At 43.9% G+C, this 19636-nt stretch overlaps 1 protein-coding gene and 2 pseudogenes across 1 annotated transcript; all 3 read right to left on the reverse strand.

Moving 5' to 3' along the window:
- Nucleotides 1-1379: 1379 nt before the first annotated feature.
- LOC125520323 lies at nucleotides 1380-4733 on the reverse strand (annotated as a pseudogene).
- Nucleotides 4734-6902: 2169 nt separating this feature from the next.
- Nucleotides 6903-11815, reverse strand: LOC125520319 (subtilisin-like protease SBT3.10). Its single transcript, XM_048685213.1, has 10 exons — nucleotides 10418-11815; nucleotides 10235-10326; nucleotides 10041-10138; nucleotides 9684-9848; nucleotides 8976-9589; nucleotides 8547-8614; nucleotides 8184-8450; nucleotides 7962-8079; nucleotides 7659-7830; nucleotides 6903-7575 (listed from the first exon to the last, which is right to left on the reverse strand). The coding sequence occupies exons 1-10, from the start codon at nucleotides 10730-10732 to the stop codon at nucleotides 7037-7039; spliced, it is 2448 nt and encodes an 815-aa protein (XP_048541170.1). The 5' UTR covers nucleotides 10733-11815; the 3' UTR covers nucleotides 6903-7036.
- On the reverse strand, nucleotides 11742-19636 carry LOC125520317 (annotated as a pseudogene).

Raw genomic sequence — 19636 nt, forward strand, 5'->3', positions numbered from 1 at the left:
ACCCATGCTGGATCTAGTTTCGAAGAGCACGCCGCGAGGATTCCAACAATGAAAACGGATCTTAATTTCGATGCACTGCTCGAAAGCTATGGTTTTTTAAAATTTAAAAACACAAATTAAATGGGTTCACATATATTCACGTGAATACTTTGCAATTATTTATCTTGTTCACACATGTCCATACCTCTTCACTTTGCCTAATATGGATTAGGGAGAGAAAATATTTCATTTTTTGGCCGGCCATCGCGGAGCACTAGCGGGCCAACAGCCACCTGCTAGACCAGTCCCATCTACTATACACACACTGCAGCACGGGTCAGGGCCCCTAGTTTGGCTGGGCCCGGGCCGTCGCCCCTGCTGCCCTGGCCCAGGGCCGGCCCTGACCGAAAGTTTCAACTTCCTTTCTGGAAAAAGGTGGCCCGCAAATCGACACGCCTGACCTTATCATGCCGTTGTCACACTGGGCTTAGCGACCTCGCCTTGATTGCTAAATTTGATCTGCTGGGGCACGATGGGTTGTTTTCAGGGCAGTCGTGTCGAACTTGGGCAGTTGTTAATTTGTGAGCCAAATCCTAACTGATACGAGCAGTTTCTAATGTGTGAAGCACAATTCAACTGCTGATGAGGCAGAGTATTTTTGTGGGTTCTGGCATGTCTTTTTTCTTTTCTTTCACAAGCATGCCAATTTGTACATTCTTTTCTTTATGAGAAGACAATGCTCATGCCAGTTGCGGGAAAAAACTTTCAATACTCCCAAATTGCTATATGCATTTATGCTGCCACTGAAGGTAAGCATGAAGGCAAATGGAACATCAACGTCAATAATACTCAAATCAGAAGAGACCTCAGGGGACGGGGGTGATTGTGGTGGATAATCCATCAATAGAAAATGAGTGTGAAACATAAATGTATTATCATAATTGTCATGTGTTTATTTATTTTTACCTGGCTAAGAACCATGTCTAGAGGAGTAGAATCAAAGGACATGGGTGGTCGGGACAATGGAATGAGCAACTGCAAAAATAAGGATCTTCAAGTCTGGACGCCAATACCGATGAATATTGATCACGATAGTACAAAGAAAATTGTGCAAAATCTGATAATAATATAAACATAAGTTAATTTCAGTGTACTACACGAGCATTTTAGACATTGGCAGCCATCTATGAATTCAGTGATATTTTCCCAGCAAAGAAATTTCGGTTGTGTTGATTTCTTTTCACTTTCAGTTCAACAAAGTTTTCATCAAGAAAGAAAGGTTTGTGAGCTTTACATCCATGGTTGTCCCTTACTCTAGTTCATGTCAATGATATATATGATCCGATATTTCTTATTAACTGCAATTTTTGAACAAGTTTGTGAAGAAACCAAACTTTTGCAAAGAAGAATCATACTATTTTTATTTAACATTTTTTTATGATGTATAAATTCGATACGGAGTGTTTCTCCTACATTTTTGTATGTGGCCTACATGAATACACAAAGAAGGTTTACAATAACAAGATACGAGTTTAGGCGGTATCCGCAACAAAGTCTTGTATCACAGTCCTTACAGCAACCGGAATTCGAACTGAGTGGGTACTTCCGTCTGACCATGTCAAGCTCCCGAAAGTGTATCCTCCTTGCACTCTCTGCCTTGTGGTGAATGTCACCATAAATGTTGCGCTTCTACTGCTTCCTTTGGTGAAAGTAATCATAGATGGTTCTACCGACACATCTATACCAGCTGGAGCTTCAACCACTAAATGATATGTTGCTTCCGCTGGCCCAACGTTAGTCACAGTGCGCCGAAGCATGACATGGTCCTTGAGGTCCGGCACGACAATTGACGGGAGGTTGAGATTGAGGTAGTAGGATTCACAACCATCTAAATATCCAAGAGTGCAGTTCAAAAACTTGTTGTACTCTCTTGCATCCACGTCATAAACCAAGCCAGGGTCAACAGCTCTATCTGGGTCTATGTGTCCACCACCAAAGTCGAAGGGGTCAGCTAGTTTCCTTGGGACCGCTTCTGCTTGGATTGGCATGCCAAAACGATCAGTCACAGATGCTGCAACCAAGACAAGAAACAATCAAATCAGTTTTATATTTTGATGAATTGTTTTCATGTATTTTTTGTATTTCAATGTTCACACCTGTGGTGACGATGGCAGACTTGATCATGGCAGGTGACCAGCCAGGGTGAACCGACTTGAGCAGTGCGGTCACAGCGGAGACATGCGGGCACGCCATGGATGTCCCGGATTTGAACACGTAGGAGTCGCGGTCCGCTGCCAAGATGCTGACGCCAGGTGCAGCAATGTCGGGCTGTTCAAACATGTGTATTGAGAATTAGTTAAGAAGTCGTAAGTTAAGAAAAATTAGGAAGGCTAGGTAACAAACAAGACAATGGCAACAATTGTCTCAAGTTAAGAAATTGAGAATGATATATACCTTGAGTATGCTAGGGAACAACATGCTTGGACCTCTCGACGAGAATGAGGCGACCCTCGGCGACAACACCCCTTTTCCGACAACGGTCATGGCAGGTGACACCTTCACCACCGCATTCCTAGCATGACACGTGACTGGCATGAGTTTCCGGAGAAGAAGAAAACGCATTCAAGTCTGTTTCAGACAACACGACATGCACTCACCCTTTGTCCCAACTCCAATAGGAGGCAATTCGTTGTGCGATCTCAAAATCCACCACTACACAGGGCATAACGCCCCTACACAAAGGCAGGAAGTCGAGGAGGTTAGTAGTGTACTGTGCAAATATGAGGCCCTTGGCGCCAGCCATGGTGGTGAGATTGATGGCTATGGGAAGTGCTTGTCGAGGCGGCATGCTTCTCGCTGCCACGGGTTGATAGCATAGGACGATTTTACCGGTGACGTTGCTCAATGCCAGTGACGACTCCGTGTCACAGCTGCGCAGAAGTTGTAATTCAGTATAGTTGATAAAACACTTGAATCGTGGTTACAAAAGTGGACAACTACAACAAATGCGTCAAGTGATTACAGATGCATAACTACAGAAGTTTTATTTCATTACCTCCGGGCATAAACAAGGTCTTTAAAGTTGCCGATGATCACAGATGCATTGTTGTGAAGAGATTGCCCCTGTATTTCGAATCAAGCACATATTAATAAGTAATTAAAGGAATCAGGGAAAGCTGGCTTCAGGGACGAGCTAAATGTACTTTTTGTTTGTTTCCACGCTCTGAGACGAATCAAGTTAATTTGTCAAAAACTATAAAACCAATTTTATAGCCCTGGATCAGACCAAATAAATACTTGGAGAATGTTTGTTTGTAGCATGCACGTACCACAAGCTTTTCTTTGTTTCCGAGCGATATCAAGGTCGGGAAAGACCGGTCAATCGTGCTAGCGGCCACCGTTGTAACCCACGGTAGGGCATTAGCCACCGTTTGTGGCACAGGGCCATCATTCCCTCCGGCGAACACGATAGAGATCCCTCTTTGCACAGCATGCAGCGTCCCAGGAAACTCGTGACCAGCCCCAGCAATCGAGAGCGACAAGACGTCCACACCGTCATGCATAGCATCATCGATAGCCGCGAGGACCGCTGCTTCAGGGCAACTCCCACCCAACCAACACACCTTGTTCGGGCCCGCCGCCCGGGGCCCCCCGCCGCGTCCCACGCCCATGCCTAGGCCTCCGTAGCTCACGCCCTGCACTTCCCTGCCAGCGATGGTCGACGCGACGTGTGTGCCATGTCCTTCAATGTCCCTAGGCGACTTATAGTTTCTGTTTAGCACCTCGTCACTGATTCCACGCTCATACCACCGCGCACCGATGATCTTTTTGTTGCAACTTGTGGCGTTGAAATCCTGACCAGTCTGGCATTTCCCTTTCCACCGTGCCGGCACAGGGCCATACCCATTGTCATCAAAGCTTCGTGATTCAGGCCATATGCCTATAAATAAGCATGGGAATCAATTGATTCGGTATCGGAATTTCTCATATTCAGGATTTACGCTTGAGGGGTCGGACTGCAAACCTGTATCGATCACACCCACGATGACATCTTCACCATACTTTGCTTTTCTGAGTAGGCCGGGTTGTTGTCTTGCTTGGTTATGGTCAAGGCCAAGAAAGTCCCAGCTCCGAGTTGTGTGCGTTTCGTGATAAGTGTTAGGCTTCACAGTGACAACTTCTGGGAATTCTACATCCAAAATATGTTGATTAGTTCTTGTCGGTCATGCAAGTAGATACGATGATAGGTAGGAGCCTATAGGACTGACAATCACTTACTTGCGATTGTCTCAGCCTGAGACTCGGTGAGCATCGCCGCAAAACCAGAAAATCCATGCTTGTAACTGTAAACTATCGACCTCAAGGCTTCATCCTTGCTGTTGTCAAGTAAAATGAGGGTGAGCAAATCACGACTAATACGTCGACGATGCAACATGAACTCCTCATTGTTTTTGTTTTGAACAAAATGAATTGGTAGCTAGTTACAGTACCTCCCAAAAACAGAGGTTAGCATGTCACGGTGAGACGCGGTGACCATGGATGGGTCATCATGCTTCTTCTCCCCCATATACACGATGTAGAGCTGAAATTCATTTTGTCGCATAAGTTCTCAACAAAAAACAGATATCAGGAAAGAAAGCAAATTGAGAGAGGACTCGGGTGTGTATCTTACTTTACTCGACGCGTTAGCTGAAACAGGCAGCAGTATTACCAGCAGTAGGAGAGCAGCCGCAGAATGCTGTTCTGGAATCCATATCTTGCTTGGAGAAGAGTGCTATGTTGTTGTGTTTGTGTTCCCTCGTTCGGTTTGTATGTCTATATAGCAGCCAGGAGCAATAAGGATGGGGTGCAAGAACAGTTCAAACCAATTTGTTTGAGTGTCTTTTTTCTCATTTCAGAGGGAATGTTTCAGTGTTGTTAGTTAGGTGACAGCGACACACAGGCGTGAGGAGCAAAGACTAATCCTTTTGTCTATATAGGAATCCCCGTGCTTTTTGTAATGAGGAAGAAGCACCATGCTTTGATCAGGTCCTGGCGGCTATTAGTACCAAACCGGATATAGATCTTAATTAATTATATGCTCTCTCGTGCAATGACCTGGTCGACTTTCAAACAAGCTTCCACGGCTTTGCACATGGGTCTTAATCGTTCCACATGCGTCTTAATCATTCTACAAACGCGGGCGGTATAGGTAATACGTAACAAAGTTGACAAACGTGACACATTCAAATATTCCATGGGCACGTCAAGGATATAAGACCCGCCAACTTTCCTATAAATCCGCATGTACTCAAAGAGATGTAACTTCGGCCTGTTTTCAAATAAAGGTTCCAAGAGACTTTTTCTTCAAAAATAAATTTACAAGGGGCAAAGACTGTTTTTGCTGGATCCGTTTCTCCAGCTATTACATTATATAAATCCAGTATTCGAGCCGACATAGGTGTGGATGTGGTCGCCTCTCTAAGCTCGTCTCATGGTTTTCAATTCCTTTCACTGAGAAAGCCAACTACAAGTATTTAAAGAGGAACACACATTTATGGAAAACATAGGTCCCGAGAATGGATATTGGGACGTTACATAGACATCATCAATCATATCATAGTGCACATAACAAAGCATGTAAAAAAGCTCAATGTTCTCCTACTTTTGTAGGCATGTATTAGTATGGTAGTTTGAACTGCTTATGTATAAGAACAAGAGCTTGCCCGGCATCTATAGTCCTACCCTCCCATGTCAACGGTGATCATAGTTTAAACAAAGGGTAATTAAGGCGTCATTTGTGAGACACCGTAACAACACATTAACACTTCGTGAATACATGGAACATCAAATCACAACACTCCCCATTGATATCCCGGTCACCCTCGGGTCACTTTTGAGGCTATAATAGGTACATACCACACTTGCAGTACTAATCCCAGACACATTGGAGTCATGAAACTTATATGGTTAATATATGAATACCACATACTTGGGCCCTATTAGTAGACATTAAGCATAACAAGTGTATCAAAACCCTATAATCTTAGCACTACTATATGATTGGCATCGTCAAATTCCCATCCCACGTGCCTACAACAGATTACTTGCATATGGATGGAAGAAACATGATGGAGATGAGAGGAAAAGAGTTGATGGCGGTGGAACTCCCTCTTAGTGTGCAGGAATCAACCTCTCGACAACCCTCCTAGACGAGGATTAGCGATGGTGTCGACCGTCAAGTGTCAGGATAATATGGCATAAATTTCGTGGAACTTAGAACGCCAAGAGAAATTGATAGACGGAAGGAGTTGATGGGAGACAACCATTGGATCCCACGCGGGTGGCTCACACAACCTCCTCCATAGCCAGCGTGAGGAGTGGGGCATTAAGGTCAATGATACTCAAATCGGAAAGACATACCGAGGACGAGGTAAGGGTGGGGGATAATCCATCATTACAAAAGGAATGTGAAACTGAATTTTATTAAACTATTTTTCATGTGTATTAGATTATTATTTTCACCCGCCAAAGAATCCTATCTGGAGCAATAGAATTAAAATGGACATGGGCGCTCAGAACAATTAATTGACAAACGCAAAAATAAGGATCTTGAAGTTTGGACCCAAGGACAACAAGGCATAAAAATTTTGATATCACAAAGGAAATCGTGCAAACTACAATGTAAATCTAAATTAACTTCAATGTACTAACACGAGCATTTTGGACATTAGCAGCCATTCATGAATTCGGTGATTTTGGCCCAGCTAAGAAAATTTGATCGTGTTTATTTCTTTTCACTTCCAGTTTAGAAACGTTTTCATCCAGAAAGAAAGGTTCCGGAGATTTGATCATTCGTTCTCCCTTAATCTATTTCATGTCGATATGATCCGTGGTTTTCTCATTAATTCATTTTTCGTAAAAGTTTGTGAATAAACCTCTCCTTAGCAAAGAATCGTATTTTATTCCAGTATAACATTTCCTGTGATGATGTACAAAATTAAAGTGTTTCTTCTACATTTTCTTATGCCAACCACATGAATACATAAATTATGTGTATAATACAAAGAATATGAGCTTAAGATGTATCTGCAACAAAGTCTTGTATCACAGTCCGTACCGCGATAGGAATTCTCACTGAGTGGGTACTTCCGTCTGACCATGTCAAGCTCCCAAAAGTGTATCCTCCTTGTACTCTCTGCCTTGTTGTGAATGCCACCATAAACGTCACGCTTTTACTAGTGCTTTGGGTGAAATTTATCACAGATGGCTCTACGGACACGTCTATCCCCGCTGGAGCTTCAACCACTAAATGATATGTTGCTTCCGCTGGCCCAATGTTAGTCACGGTGCGCCGAAGCATGACACGGTCCTTGAGGTCTGGCACGGCAATTGACGAGAGGTTGAGATTGAGGTAGTAGGACTCACAGCCGCCTAAATATCCAAGGGTGCAGTTGAAAAACTTGTTGTACTCCCTTGCATCAACGTCGTAAACCAAGCCAGGGTCAACGGCTCTATTTGGGTCAATGTGTCCACCACCAAAGTCGAAGGGGTCGGCTAGTTTCCTTGGGACTGGTTCTGCTTGAATTGGCATGCCAAAACGATCGGTCACAGATGCTTCAACCAATGCCAAGGAATCATCAAGTTAGTCATATATTCAAATGAGTTATTTTGACGTATTTTGGTTATTACTTTTCTACCTGTGGTGACGATGGCCGATTTGATCATGGCAGGTGACCACTGAGGGTGAACCGACTTGAGCATCGCAGTCACTGCGGAGACATGTGGGCACGCCATTGATGTCACAGAATAGAACACGTAGGAGCCTCGCACCGCTGCCAATATGTTGACGCCAAGAGCAGTAATGTCGGGCTGTCAAAACATTAATTTTTATCATGAATTAGGTATGTAAGTCTTCAATTCTGAAAAACTAGATAGGCTAGATAGCAAACAAACAGTGACAAACATTCAACTATTTGCCTTAAGTTGATAATGATATACACCTTCAGTATGCCAGGGAACAATAGGCTTGGACCTCTGGACGAGAACGAGGCGACCCTCGGGGACAAGACCCCATTTCCAACAACACTTACAGCCGGAGACACCTTCACCACCGGATTCCTAGACACATGACAAACATGAATTAGTTCATGTATAAGGAGATGGCAAACTGACTGTTCAAATATGTTCACACTGCAGTTTCCAACAATTCGACAAATTTTCACTCAGTCATGTCCCAGTAGGAGAAAATTCGATGTGCGATCTCGAAATCCACCAGAGCGCAAGGCATAAATCCCTCGCACCCGACCAGGCTGTCAAGATTGTTGGCGGTATATTGTGCGAAGATGAGGCCCTTCGCACCAGACTCAATAGTATAATTGATGGCATAAGGGAGTATTAACTGGGGCGACCACCGCGATGCCTCTTCTGGTGCATAACAAAGGACGGTTTTTCCCGTGACATTGCCCAAGGCCAGTGATTCCGGGTCGCAGCTGCTCAAAAGTTTTAAAATTGAACATGGTTTTGTCCTAAAGCGCGGCATATTACTATTAATCAAATGTCGTCAAGAGACTGGTTTCTTTCATTACCTCCCAGCATAAACAAGGGCCTGAGAGCCGCTGTTATTTATAGCTGCATTGTAATTTAGAGCTTGTCCCTGCGTTTGAAATTGATCACAAATTAAAGGAGGAGCAATCCATTTATTTTCCCCGGGTTGGTTTGAACGTCACTTTCGTGCTCAGAGAGTCAAAAGGTTATTATTTAGTAAAATTATAGGGAAAAGCCTGATTGACCAATCCTCCACATTCATGCTATCTTATATGAACTAATTCAGGATTGGAGCACGTCTTATCCAATAACATTTTCACCTGTTCTCCTTAATATTTTCCATGGGGTTTTTCTATCCCTTGAGAAGGGCAAGGTAACACTTCCCTGTAATATTTCTTAAGAGATGGAAAATATAAGAAATGATTTACATACTTTTTTAAAACAAAGGAGTGAAATAGTTTGGTACGTACCACCAGCTTTTCTTTGTTCCCAAGCAATATTAAGGTCGGAAAAGACCGGTCAATCGTGCTAGCGGCCACCGTCGTAACCCATGGCACGGCATTCGTCACCGTCTGTGGCACAGGGCCATCATTCCCTCCGGCGAACACGATAGAGATCCCTCTTTGCACAGCATGCAACGTCCCAGAGTACTCCTGACCAACCCCTCCAACAGAGAGCGACAAGACGTCAACCCCATCATGTATAGCGTCATCAATGGCAGCAAGGACCGCCGTGTCAGGGCAACCCTCATCCACCCAGCACACCTTGTAGATACCAAGTCGTGCACGTGGTGCTCCGCCACGTGCCACACCCATGCCTAGGCCTCCATAGCTGACGCCCTGCACTTCCCCACCGGCGATAGTTGAGGCGACGTGTGTGCCATGGCCATTGAGGTCCCTAGGTGACTTGTAGTCGATCTTTAGTGACTCGGCACTGATGCCACGGCCATACCACCGCGCACCGATGATCTTTCTGTTGCAACTAGTGGTGTTGAACTTCTCGCCACTCTGGCATTTTCCTTTCCACCGTGCCGGCACGGGGCCATAGCCGTTGTCATCAAAGCTTCGTGATTCAGGCCATATGCCTATAAAGAAGCATTTACATCCATGCGGTTAATTGATTCCTGGCCTTGGGATTTCTCATGTTTTGGATTTAAGCTTAAGGATGGGATTACAAACCTGTATCGATCACACCCACAATGACATCTTCACCATACTTTGCTCTTTTGAGGAGCCCCGGTTGTTGTGGCGGTTGATTATAGTCAAGGCCAAGGAAATCCCAGCTCCGAGTTGTGTGCGTTTTGTGAAAAATATTAGTGTTCACAGAGACAACTTCAGGAAATTCTACATTCATAGTATGTTGATTAGTTCATTTCGATCATGCAAGTTGATATAAAGATAGCAAGCTCATGCCACCTCAGGACTGACAATTAATAATCATACTCCAAACAAATATGATTGTGTAAATGGCAATGATGATGGAGAGTCTGGGGGCTTAACCCCGTCTTATAAAAAAAAGGGTTGACAATTACTTACTTGCGATTGCCACAGCTTGAGATTTTGTTAGCATAGCCGCGAACCCAGAAAATCCATGCTTGTAACTGTAAACTATCGACCTCATGGCTTCATCTTTGTTGTTTCAAGTAAAACAAATGGGAGATGAGCAAATCAGGACTGTTTCCTGCTAATAATACGCTTACGATGCGACATGAACTCATATCCAGTAGTACCTCCCAAAAACAGGTGTTAGCATGTCATGGTGCGACGCGATGACCACGGACGGGTCATCGTGTTTCTTCTCCCCCATATACACAATGTAGAGCTGAAATTTCAACAAAAAATGTTCTCAGTAAAAAGATTGGAAAGAAGCTAAGCTAAATGCTGCGAGAAGAGGAATTGAGCATGGATCTTACTTTGCTCGACGCACTGGCTGAAAGAGGCAGCAGCGTCACCAGCAGTAGCAGAGCGCCGCAGAATGCTGTTCTGGAATCCATATCTGGCTTCGAGAAGAGTGTTCCCTCGATCGCTTCTCCCTGTGTGTATATATAGCAGCCAGGAACAAGAACAAGCATGGAGGCACAAGAACAGTTCAGACGAATTTGTCTGCGAGCTGTTTCCTTCCCTTTTAAGGGATTGTTTGTGTTGCTACTTGCTAGGTGACACACACGTCCGCAAGGAAGACCATATATAGATCCTTGTCTGTATACAAAGCACCGTGCCTTTTCCATCAGAGAAGAAGCACCGTGCTTTGATCAGGTCTGCCAGGATTAAACAGCTAACCGGATATAAATATTCTGGTGTCTGACGTAATGACCTGATCATCGTCTTTCAAACAATTTTCCGCAGTAAGTTGGGCATGAAACAGGATGGGCCGCTTTGATGCCAGGACAATCATTTTAGGTTTTTTAGGCTTATGCCCTTGGTTGGTTCCCACTACTCTTAGATTTCGGACCTACACAGTTTTACCCTTGTTTCAATATAAAACCATTTTTTCTTTTCGATTTGAACTCAATTTCATCAATTCTGAAGTTGCTACCCACATGTGTGATGTGGTCTGTTAGACCATTGCTTAGGGCATCTCCAATGCAGACTCCTACTCGGGCCTCAAATGTCTGAACCGGATGGTTCAGACACTTTAGACCTCCAATGTGGACTCCTACCAAAATCACTCAGTCTATCCCCAAATCGAGAGGCGGGATCGGGGAGTCTAGGCATCGTCATGTCCCATTACTACATCTTGAACCCAGCAACCACCTCCTTGACCCCTCCTTTTTTTTTCCAGACGTCCTCCCCCCCCCCCCCCCCCCCCCCCCCCTAATGCCACCCGGGCCTTGCCGAACCTCCGCCACTCCACCTCTGAATGCACTGCGACCCAATCAGCATCCAGAGCTCACAGCCACTAACCACCATTTGTTGATCATGCGCCCAACAACTTCGCCTCGCCACCCAATCTTGTCTGCAAGTCTCGCCTTGCCGTTGCAATCATTCAAGCAGAAGGAATCGCTCCATAAGGCCATAAATCACCTAAGTTGCGGTTGTCTTCCTCGCCTCCGGTCGAGCATCGCCATGGTTAGGTCCCAGCGCCCCTCTGTCCATCTTAGCAATCCCCAGGAGCTTCCAAAGACGGTGCTGCAAAATAATGTATACAAACTATATAACTTGGCTACGAACAATAGGCCATCCCTCCATTTGTCTCCTATAAGCAGTTCCAACAATGTATTAATGGTGACAGCAGGGTTACAAATTTGTAATTCCTCTCAAATAGCCTCCTACATCCGATCGCTGGAGCGAAGGAATGTTCATGGGCTTATTCTATTCAGCCTCAGCGCTTCTGAAGAGTGGCAACACCAACGAGCATAAGCTAAACTATATGTAGCTCATAATTTCAGGTAGTAGTTGATAGCAAAAGAATTTTCCAGGCAATAACTGAGATTGCACTGTATTTTCTTCCGATCCCAAATAGAGGTATGTCGAGAGATTACTGCATCTCTTTTGTTCTCTTGTCGAGGCGCATATCCTTTTTCTGAAACTAATTCTAGCATATCTCCTGGGAAACTGCAGCAGTGAACACACACTGTAAGAAATCTCTTCTAAACGTTTCCGTTCGATGTGTATGACCAGTACTCGTTGACCAGCTCACGGAAGAGAGATCCCTCAGTTTCCATGAGCTTCATGGGCTTGTCATACTCCACTACTTTCCCTGGAAATGTATGCAGATCATTAGTATGGAATACTATGCTGCGGAACCAATAAGTTGCAGAACCAGTAAGTTGGCAATAAGAGAAATCAATAGGTTGCAGAACCAATAAGTTGTCATACTCCGCTAGTTTCCCACACTAGTATGGAATACTATGTTGCAGAACCAATAAGTTGGCAATAAGAGGAACATACATACCATCACTTATTGCAAGTACCATGTCACAGCCCATAACTGTTGGTATACGGTGTGCAACAGTAATAACGGTGCAATGTTTGAATTCTGACTGGATCGTTTTCTGAAGGACGGCATCAGTTGCATTATCTATAGAGGCCGTGGCTTCATCAAGAACTAAGATCCTGCACCTTTTCAAAAGTGTGCGGCCCAAGCAAAAGAGCTGCCTTTGGCCCATGCTCCAGTTCGACCCGTCTTCCGCGACTGTATGGAAAGATATAGATCAGTACTATGAAGAACACAATTCCAGACATCATGCTAGCAAACTGATCCGACTCATACGCCTAGTACTACAAGCAGTTTGACAGATTTATTGGCGCATGTATTCTAATTGGTTAGGGGCATAAAATCAAAAGACTGAAGCAGAATTGTAATATGCTATCCTATTTTGTTAGGGGCATAAAATGAAATCCAGAAATTAAATCATAGGTACAGTGAGGTTTCCTACCAAGTGAATCCAATCCCTGTTCCTTCTCCCGGACAGCTTCAAGAAGTTGGCATTTGTCAAGAACCTGCAACCGAACAGCATATGAATTAACCAATTTAATGGGTTCTTTTTCCAAATGCATGTATGGCATATAACAGAGAATGGACTTATCGTTTGACAGGCCCACTAATCAGTTTATTCATCCCAATCAGACAAGGAGCTTACTGTTCTGAAATTGTAGATACATAACATGTCTTACCTCCCATATTTGTTGATCTGAGAACTGCCCAAGAGGATCTAGATTATATCTTACTGTACCCTGAAAAAGTGTTGGATCTTGTGGAATGATGCCCAAACGTGAACGCAGGTCATGTAAGCCTATTTTACTGATGTTCACAGAGTCTATAATTATTTCCCCTTCAGCAGGTTCAACAAGGCGAAACAATGCACCAATTAAAGTTGTCTTGCCACTTCCTGTTCGACCAACTATACCAATTTTATCTCTACCTTGAAACTTGCAAGTGATTCCATGTAGTACAAGGGGAGTATCTTCCCTATACCTAATCTGTCAATGAAAACCAATCACACACATCTGTCAGAATATTTGAAGGGTTTCGCCCTAGTCAGGCATACATGCATATTTTATATTTGCTTACCTTCAAATCTTTAAGCTCCACACTGCCAACCTGGGGCCAATCTGGTGCTGGTCGGTTTTCTTCAATAACTTCTGCTGCTTCACTCGGAATGTCCATGTACTGGTTCACCCGTTCCACAGATATTATTTTGTTTGCAAGGTCACATTGCTTTTGAATAGAGCTAACAAAGGAATTATTTAGGGAAAGGCCGTAGGACAATGCCATTCCAACAAAACCTGTGCCAAGTATGGTAAAAAGTAATTAGTTTTCTGAGGATAATGTTGATTTCTTTATAATCCAGTGCATATTAAATGTATATTTATAATGACAGTGGCACATAGACATTGAGCGTATAACGTGTTACTAAATGGAAAATTGGGTATCCTCCACTAGGGTTTCGAGCCATTCGCCGTTATGCAGAAGGATTCTGTAACTCTATTTGATAAAGAAAGTAGGCTTTCATAACGAAGTAGAGCCTTCGTAACACCTAATACCAGGAGCCTATGGAAACAAACAAAAAAGCTTTTGCAGTGCAAATAACGATTCATTGCAAATCAGATGAATGCAATGATCAATCGTCATACAGCCTGTAAGCTGCCATAAATATGTGCAGCACATGAAACAACTATGTGATGCTTGTACCTGGAATAAGCTACATACCAGGGCTAAAAGTTCCTGCAGGAAGAAGAGCCATGACAAAAGCAGAAGAAGAAAGAACCGCAGCACTCATTATTTCCAGACGTTGAATCAACCATTCAGTTGCTGCAAAATTAAAAAAGTACGGACCAGCATTCTTGTCAACTAACTCCAGATTTTTAGCAAAGAAACGACCTTCTTCCTCAAAGGCACGTATTGTTATAGCCCCTGAGATCGATTCACCTAAGTGATTTACTAGAGCAGACTTGGTAGTGCCATTGATACGCATCAATTCCTTAGCCGAGGCTAAGTAGTACCTCTGCATGAACAAACATATGAAATGTCAGCCAACGGGAATTGTGAAACGAAAAAAGTAGACGAACTTTACCTCCTGGGTGAAAATAGCAGCATATCATTTGGTGAATGAAATAACCAAAGAAAGGGGGTTTAGGCGTTTAGCCATACAGAAAAAGGCCACAAGATTACCTGTAACCGAATTGCCAAAACTATCATTGGCAATGATACAAACAGAACTTGCCATGTAACAACAGCCAATACCCCCAGATTGCTATATGCATTTAAGCTGGAACTAAAGCCAAACATCAATGCAAATGGAACATCAAGGTCAATGATGCTTAAATCTGAAGAGACCTGCAGGTTGGGGGGAGGGTTGATCTATTAATATAAAACCTTGTAACGTTAAACTGAATTGTAGTTCATATAGTTGTGTTTGTTTGAGAATTTTTACCCGGCTAAGAACCCTGCCTAGAGGAGTAGAATCAAAGAAGGACATTGGTGCACGGAACAATGAATTAAGTAGCTGGGAAAATAAGGATCTTGAAGTCTGCATCCCAAGAACAACGAAGAATATAGATCTTGATAGCACAAAGAACACCGTGCAAACTCCAATAACAATGTACACAGAAATTAACTTCAGTGCACTAACATCAGGATTTTGGACATTAGCGGCCATCCATGAATTCTGTGATATTTGCCCAGCTATGAAAATTATGTGAGACATGACAGAAAGGGAGGCATACAGGAAGCCTTTTTTCTGGCGCAGGTATAGGATATAAGGCTTAAGACCTGCGTCCCCTGATTCTCGTTCCTCTGTTTTGATCAGTTGATCTACTGGTGATGGCTTCACAGACTCTATATATCTGTTTCCATGAATACCATCTGTCTCCTTTATTGGCAAATCCTTTGCTCTGTGATGGGCCATATTGTTAAGATCTGAAACACCAGTAGTATCTTTATGGGCATTTACAAGATATTTAAATTCTTGGCAATCTGACAATAAATCGTGATAAGATGCAGACCGAATAACCACCCCATCTGACATTAACTGCCAAAAATTATCACTAGTTTTAGACGAAATCGACAAATATAAATACATCTCACTACAAACAAAATATATTAAATCATGAGAGAGAAAGAGACCAGAATGGAGTCAAATCCAGGTAGAAAATCCACTTGGTGGGTCACCAAAAGAACAGTCTTGTCTGACAGAATACCCATGACATAATCCTGTCACGCAAGTAAGAGCTTTATTACACAATTCATAATAAGATAGGAATACAATCTACTCCTACTGATACAATTCTTACATTAAAGAGACTTGTTGCTGTATGGGCATCGACAGCACTGAAAGGGTCATCAAGAAGATAGATGTCGGCATTCTGGTATAATGCACGAGCAAGCTGAACACGCTGCTTCTGACCACCACTGAGATTTATTCCTCTCTCCCCAATTTGAGTAAGATCGCCGAATGGCAGCATTTCAAGGTCCTTGAGCAACGAGCACCTTGCAAGTGTTTCTTGGTACATTTGTCTGTCCATCAAAGATCCAAAGAGGATATTATCTTGTATAGTTCCTGTTTGGATCCATGCAGTCTGAGAAACATATGCTATTCTTCCACAGACTTGAATCTGAAATACGTACACAAAGATTAATGATCTGATATTAAGTTCTTACAGAAAAGGAAATGACGAGTCTACTTTATGATGGCAACTATTATCAACCAAAATTATCATAACAACTTGGCAAAATCAAACAAGATGCAGTTGTGAACAGGCGGTACTTCGATAAAGAAATTGGAAACTAGCCAAATTAAGGTTCTTAACCACACAGAGCAATACTATGTTGCCCAATGCCCGATGAATATGGCACTTGTACTTGCAGTACAATGGCAAATTTTATCATGATACAGAATCTGCAAGCTGATAAAAAAAAGGAACATAATGAATGTAAAAAATAAATTACAAAAGCAACAGCTTTTTTCGTGCATGAGAAAACCCAAATGGGATAACAGAAGTACATCAAAACCTCACAAATTGACAGCCATTTGATTTTCTACTTCATAAAAAAGATGAAGGCAATAGAAAAGCATACCGTGCCTTCAGTTTTGGGGACCTCTCCGAGTACAGCAGCCAAAAGTGTTGATTTTCCTGATCCTACCTCTCCACAAATTGCAATCTTTTATCCAGCTTTGACCACCAGATTTATATTGTTTAGAGTTGGTTTTGATGGATTCTCATCCCAGGAGAAACTGCATGAGTTCATCGCTATTGGATAATCGGTGCCCACACGGTATTTCTTCCTAACTTGCCCATTCAGCTCACGTGCATCAAGGAACTTTGATATCCGAGTGAAAGCAACCTTAGCTTGTATTGCAACTGCGATAACAATTGGTATTGATCTAACTGGCTCCTGCACAAGACGCAGAGTTGCTACAGTGGTGAAGACGTTGCTAGCGTCAAGAGGGATTTTCAAAAGATAGCATGTTAGAAAGGTTGCCGCTGAAACTAAAACAGGTGATGACCAGAACACGATACTGTTGTATGCCCTCCTAAGCAAGAATGCTGACAACCACTTATACTCAACCTCCCTCAACCCCTCGATGACCTTCTTGAAGTGAGCTTCCCATGCATAAAGCTTCAAGATCTTCATATGAACTAATGACTCAGACATGGCCTTCAATCTCACATCTTGTGCTTCCATAAGCTTACTCTGAAATTTGTTCTGTAGTTTCGCCAATGGAGCATTACCAACTACGGTGATAATGATAACAGCTAACGATGAGACCGCTGCAGCACCAACTGCATTGTACAGAATTGCCAGAGCAATGCAAAGTTGAATAGTTGTTGTCCACGTTTGGTGGAACCAGTACGGGAATTCCCCAACCCGGTAGGCATCAACTGTCACATAGTTCATAATCTGTCCAGAAGAGTGCTGCATTTTTGCGGAGTTTGATAGCTTCTGTTGCTTCTTATAAATAGCTGCTGATAGCAATGACCTCACTTGGAGTCCTAATCTCCGAGTACGGAAATACCACTGCCTCTCTGACAAAGATTCACAACATTTGCAAATGAACAATGTCGCAGCCAGCACAAAGCCTTCATATTTGAAGGTCCCTTTCCCAACTGATACATTGATGAATGCCTTGAGAAGCAATGGGCCTATAGATAAGGTGAGCACCTTGAGCAAAGCAAAGAAACCTGAGACCATGATCCCACGCTTGTGACAAGAAACAATGGTCCACAAGAGTGATGGTGTGGCATTTGACTGGGACTGCTTGCTGTTCAGCTTCGCCAAGAATATCAAGTACTGGTTATGTGCTAGGTCTGTGGCTTGTAAAAGCGGCACATCTTTGTCCTCGAGAGGCTTCTTGTAACCCATCTTCATCAAATGATTTAACCACCAGAATGACATCTTGCTGAAAAAACCAGCTTTGGCAAAAAGAGTCACTTGACTGTCAGAATCAGCCATCTCACCATCTGCCTCGGCGTTCAGGGGCTTGTATAAAGCATTTCCATTTCCTTGGTAACCCTCTTCGTCATGGCTGCACCGAACGCCATAAAGTAAAAGGAGAAATGCATCTGGTAGGGACAGAACATCCAAGCAAGCCTTAATGGTAATTGCCTTCTTTGCAACAATGCCAACCACTGAGGAACAACCTATGAATGCTGCATACGTGGTCACCAAAACAGAAAAAAGTTTAACAAATGCAGCTCCAAGAAACCGAGGCCTGATGCTGAAAGCAAAGCTGGAACAGATCAAATTGAATCCTTGAGATAATGTCACAAGCCACCAGTGTGGCGGGTAAACAGAAGCATCCTGATTGAAGATGTTGTCCAGCATCGAGAGTCCTAGGCCAAGATAAACCAAACCCAAGCAGCCACTGAACAATACTGCAGCCAACTGTAGTGGTGAACTGAGTGTGAAGAGTTGCCGCATAGATGCTCTGCTCTTCGGAATTTGGACAAGTAAATGGAGTGTGAGCACAAGTATGAGCAGCATGCCGATGCCAATCGCCACCAGATGATTCGTGCAGGTGGAAGAGTCGAATATTCCGTTGAATGCACATGAAAGTACATCTTGGTTGGAGCATACTGGGCTCCCGCACAAGTTCATAATCCAAGAACCTGAAGTAATGGCCAAGTATCGGAGTGAGATTCCCAGCTTGGTTTAATCCCCAACAGCAAGGTTGACTGTCAAAAGGTAGCAACAAAGATGTGGCTATATATGCTAAAAAAATGATGTAGCATGAGAAATGTGGAGAGAGGACTAACTTGTGAGGAACCCCATCAGTGTAATCTCGAATGCACTGCTGCCGAGGAGAGTGGATCTGGTGCTCTTCAGAAATCAGAACCTGCAGCAACCCATGAACTAGTCAGAATAAAGAACATTAGAACAGGTGAAGAAAACGGACAAAGAACAGAGACTGAAAACACCACTGAGCAAGATTAGAAATGTTTGTATGTAATCACAGATCTTCCCACGATTCACAATGCAAAGACCATAGTGAGGCGCGAAAATCAGGGAACCACAAAGCTGCACTGTTTTCCATGAGCAACTGACCAATAACTGAAGCAAGATCCCACAACCTATATGAAATTAAAGCAGCCACAGATCCCATGGTCACACAACCTCACGAAATCAAAGCAGCCACAGATCCTGCAACTACTGAAACTGAAGAAACCATGAAACTGAATATAATCTGCGAGGAATCGGACAGAATCAGGACAATGCGCGAGCGCCAAACACGGAAGAGAAAACCCCAAGCCTAGACCCCCTTCCGCATTGACGCCGCCAGTCAAGAAGTAACTTTTCCCCTTTTATTTCCAGGAAACCAATTCCTCCTTGACTAGGTGAGCAATGGGCAATGGCGGCAGCACTGACCTTTCTGGCGGCCACGGCGGCCTCCTCGCCGTCGTCACCGACCGCGAGCTCCCCGATGTGGTGACGCGCGGACGGACGAACGGCGGCAGGCCACTCACTAGCTGCTGCCCCAGTGCTCGGCGGACCGCGGGCCTTTTCATCAGTGGGGGGCCGGAGGTGGTAGGAGCCACGGCGCTAGATGACGACAGGAGGGGAGAGCGACGGAGCGCACGCGGGCACTCGCGTTCGTCACTGCTCGCGTCGTCGCGGCGTCCTGCCTGTGGCTGCCGGGCGTGCCGTGCCCCGCATCGCTTCTCCGCCGCCAGCCGACCATCGCGACCGC

Source organism: Triticum urartu, chromosome 7, assembly GCF_003073215.2.
Source record: "Triticum urartu cultivar G1812 chromosome 7, Tu2.1, whole genome shotgun sequence".
Taxonomy (NCBI): Eukaryota; Viridiplantae; Streptophyta; class Magnoliopsida; order Poales; family Poaceae; genus Triticum; species Triticum urartu.

Excerpts from the sequence above, each read along its gene's own strand:
- LOC125520319 (XM_048685213.1), bottom strand. The coding sequence starts at position 10,732 with ATGGAAAAGGCACGGTGCTTTGTATACAGACAAGGATCTATATATGGT. Across the intron at positions 9,849-10,040 it reads TCAAGCTGTGGCAATCGCAA|AATTTCCTGAAGTTGTCTCT; the intron begins GTAAGTAATTGT and ends CTATGAATGTAG. Across the intron at positions 8,615-8,975 it reads GGAACAAAGAAAAGCTGGTG|GGACAAGCTCTAAATTACAA; the intron begins GTACGTACCAAA and ends TTTCAAACGCAG.